The sequence below is a fragment of the Notolepis coatsorum genome, assembly GCF_963971535.1.
Source record: "Notolepis coatsorum genome assembly, chromosome: 2".
NCBI lineage: Eukaryota > Metazoa > Chordata > Actinopteri > Aulopiformes > Paralepididae > Notolepis > Notolepis coatsorum.
In genome coordinates, this window is record NC_140166.1 from 223,687,284 (window position 1) to 223,690,974 (window position 3,691).

Here is a 3,691-nt window from a genome sequence, read left to right on the forward strand (position 1 = left end):
ATGGCGCAGCAAGGAGTTGATCTGTACCAGGACCAGTTCTGCTGTTCTATCTGTCTGGATCTACTGAAGGATCCGGTCACTATTCCCTGTGGACACAGCTACTGTATGGGCTGTATTAAAGACTGCTGGGATCGCGATGATCAGAGGGGGATCTACACATGTCCCCAGTGCAGGGAGACTATTACTCCGAGGCCTACTCTGAAGAAAAACAACATGCTGGCTGAAGTGATAGAACAACTAATGAAGACAGGACTCCAAGCTGCTCCTCCTGATCACTGTTATGCTGGACCTGGAGACGTGGCCTGTGATTTCTGCCCTGGGAGAAAGCGGAAAGCCCTCGAGTCCTGCCTGGTATGTCTGACCTCTTTCTGTGAAACTCACCTCCAGCCTCATCATACTGTGGCTCCGTTAAAGAAACACAAGCTGGTCAAAGCCTCCACACGGCTTCAGGAGAACACCTGCTCTCGTCATGATGAAGCTATGAAGATGTTCTGTCGTACTGATCAGCAGTGTATCTGTTATTTGTGTTCCATGGATGAACATAAAGGCCATGATACAGTCTCGGCTGCAGAAGAAAGGACGGAGAGACTGAAAGAGCTTGGCATGAGTCAGCAGAAAGTCCACCAGAGAGTCCAGGAGAGAGAGAAGCGACTCAAAGAGGCCCAACAGGCTGTTGATTCTCTCAATCGCTCTGCTGATAAAGCAGTGGAGGACAGTGAGAGAATCTTTACTGAGCTGATACGCTCCTTGAAGACGAGGCGCTCTGAGCTGAAGAAGGTCATCAGAGCCCAACAGAGGACCACAGTGACTCAGGCTGAAGAACTGCAGAAGAGACTGGAGCAGGAGATAGCGGACCTGAGGAGGAGAGACACTGAGCTGGAGCAGCTCTCACACACAGAGGACCACATCCACTTTCTACAGAGTTACCCCCCCCTCTCCAGTCCCAGTGAGTCTACAGACTTACCCAGCATCAGTGTCCTTCCTCTCCTGTACTTTGCAGACGTGACTGAGGTCGTGTCTGAGCTGAGAGACAAACTACAGGATGTTCTGAAAGAGCAGTGGCCCAGAATCTCAACAACAGTGAATGCAGTTAATATTTTACTGCCACCACCAGAGCCCAAGACCAGAGCTGACTTCTTACAATATTCCTCTCAGATCACACTGGACCCAAACACAACAAACACACAGCTGTCTTTGTCTGAGAGGAACAGAAAAGCAACACGGATGCAGCATCAAGAGCAGTCATATCCTAATCACCCAGAACGATTTATTGGATTGTGGCAGGTTCTGGGTAGAGAAGGTCTGACTGGACGCTGTTACTGGGAGGTGGAGTGGAGTGAAGGGGTTTCTGTAGCAGCCTCCTACAAAGACATTAGTAGAACAGGCACTAGGGAGAACTGTGCGTTTGGATTAAATTCCAAATCCTGGGCTTTAGATTGCAGACCAAGTCATTACCTCTTCAGACACAATAACAAGACCATAACAGTACCGGGCCCCCGGTCCTCCAGAATAGGAGTGTACCTGGATCACAGGGCAGGGACTCTGTGCTTCTACAGCGTCTCTGACACAATGACCCTCCTGCACAGAGTCAACACCACATTCACTCAGCCTCTCTATCCTGGACTTAGGGTATTTATCTCTGCGGAGGCTGAGTTCTGTGAGCTGAAGTAGAGATCAGTGACATTCACAGCTCCTCGACCCAGGGTTTTGGATTTAAATTGATCTTGAAGAAGCTGAGTTGTGAAAGATGAGGTAATTAGGCGTTACATTCACTCAGTCACTCTATCATTGTTCTGAAGGACACACATACACTATGTTTATCTTTGTTTCTAGTTTCTAACCTACCAAGGTAAAGTTTGTTTGATTGGATATTCACATATTTGATTCCCATCTTCAATACCTCTGTCCCTTTGCATGTGGGGAAGTCAAAATCTGTATTTTCATACTCTGGGTAGGCTGGACAACAATATGCAACCATTGTATTTGTATGATCACCTTTGGTCATTTTGAATTACTGTGGGATTTGGGTCCGTCTCTCCTCTCTCTGTTCCAAGGGGGGGGGGGGGGGGGGCCTTCTGTTGAACCCACAGCCAGGATGTGTGGGGCATGGGTCAGTCGTAAATGCAACTATTTAGTTTTAGAACAGACTCATCTGCGTTATCAAAAGAGAGAGAGAGAGATGTTCTTCTGGTGGCCGACTTTGAGGGAGACAGACCTAGAGAGGAGCTGGTTTAGGAAGAATGACCATTTATTGAATATTGTGCATTTTGTCTTTTGTTCTTGTATTCTCACTAAATAAACGTGGACATATCTAAACCCAGAAGGACCCGAGTGGATATTTGCTTGAAACTTGCCGTTTCACCGACTGAACCTCAATATAGAACTTTGAACACAACGTGAAGGAATTCACTTGAACTCACTATTTCCATGATGTGCTACATGAGAAATTCAGTCTAAATTTAACATTACCATTGAAATTCAATACTGTTCAAATGAAACGAGTTAGAGTTCATAGAAGAAACATAAGTCTATACTTACAGTATCAATAATACAAATATGTGTGTACATGTACAGCCCAACCTGTTATAAATATACAAATAACTATGCTAAGTCTACCCCTGGTACAAATATAACTAACTATGTTATGTCTATTCCCGGTACAATATATATACTGTAACTATAATTATAAATATAAGTATATCCTGTGTATATATAGTACTCCATACTAAGTCTACCTTGATCTGTACATGGAATATAAGCTATTTGGAACTTTCTGAACCTATTGTAAAATGTAATATAGATCAGTTTTACTACAATGTTTGCAAACATTGCCAACATACCCAAAGAGTTTCAGCCACAGAACAAATACAAGCAGCGTTGTCTGGTGTCAGTCAGCAGGCTATGAAAACAGGGCTCCATTCTTATGTCTGGTGGTGGAGCTACACATTCATGTATGTTTGGATCAATTACCTTTAACATATTCAATCTAGCCAATTAAAAAATGCACACATTTGGATATGATCACTTTTCCCTTTGTATAATAACTGTATAAGGTGACTGTACAATTGTCTTCATATAAACATTTAGTATAAAATAATTACCCATAAAATATAAAGGGCAATGTATAGTGTGTAAAAACATATATAAAAATAACCATACTTTCACAAGTTCATAGTTTATTCAAAATATATATTGATTTAAGTATCCAACAGGACTTTACATAAACATTTGTACAGTGGTGATGATGAGAGACAAGTTATGCAACACACCCGCACTCTATTTCAGTTCACTGGAGATATCGTATCTTTGCTGACAAAATAACAGCAAGTTATGAAGGTCAAAGGTTGTGCAAAATCTTCCAGCTTTGTCCTTGGACCATATCTTGTTCCACATATGAAATTAATAATCCATAATAAATAGGACTGTTACAGTTGGACAACAAAACAATATTTTGTATATTATCTATAGAACAAAGGCTGATTATGGCTGCACTTTGAAATTGAAATGATATAACATGTCACTGTATGTTAGTTGCTATAGCAACACTGCTAGGAGTAGTTTAGTGTATATTGTATACTGAGCTGAATTAACTCTTCATCAAAACGTTATAGCTAAGTGTTTTATTCACAATGGGAAATCAGATATTGCATAAAATCTGTTGTATAAAAGCAAGGGGAGGGGAGGGAACAGA

At 42.1% G+C, this 3,691-nt stretch overlaps 1 protein-coding gene across 1 annotated transcript; it reads left to right on the plus strand.

Annotated features, from left to right (window-relative positions):
* Positions 1–1,671, plus strand: LOC311223804 (tripartite motif-containing protein 16-like; the record flags this gene model as incomplete). The annotated part of the gene is made up of 1 exon (XM_084308570.1): positions 1–1,671. The coding sequence occupies one exon, from the start codon at positions 1–3 to the stop codon at positions 1,669–1,671; it is 1,671 nt and encodes a 556-aa protein (XP_084164696.1).
* Positions 1,672–3,691: the final 2,020 nt, after the last annotated feature.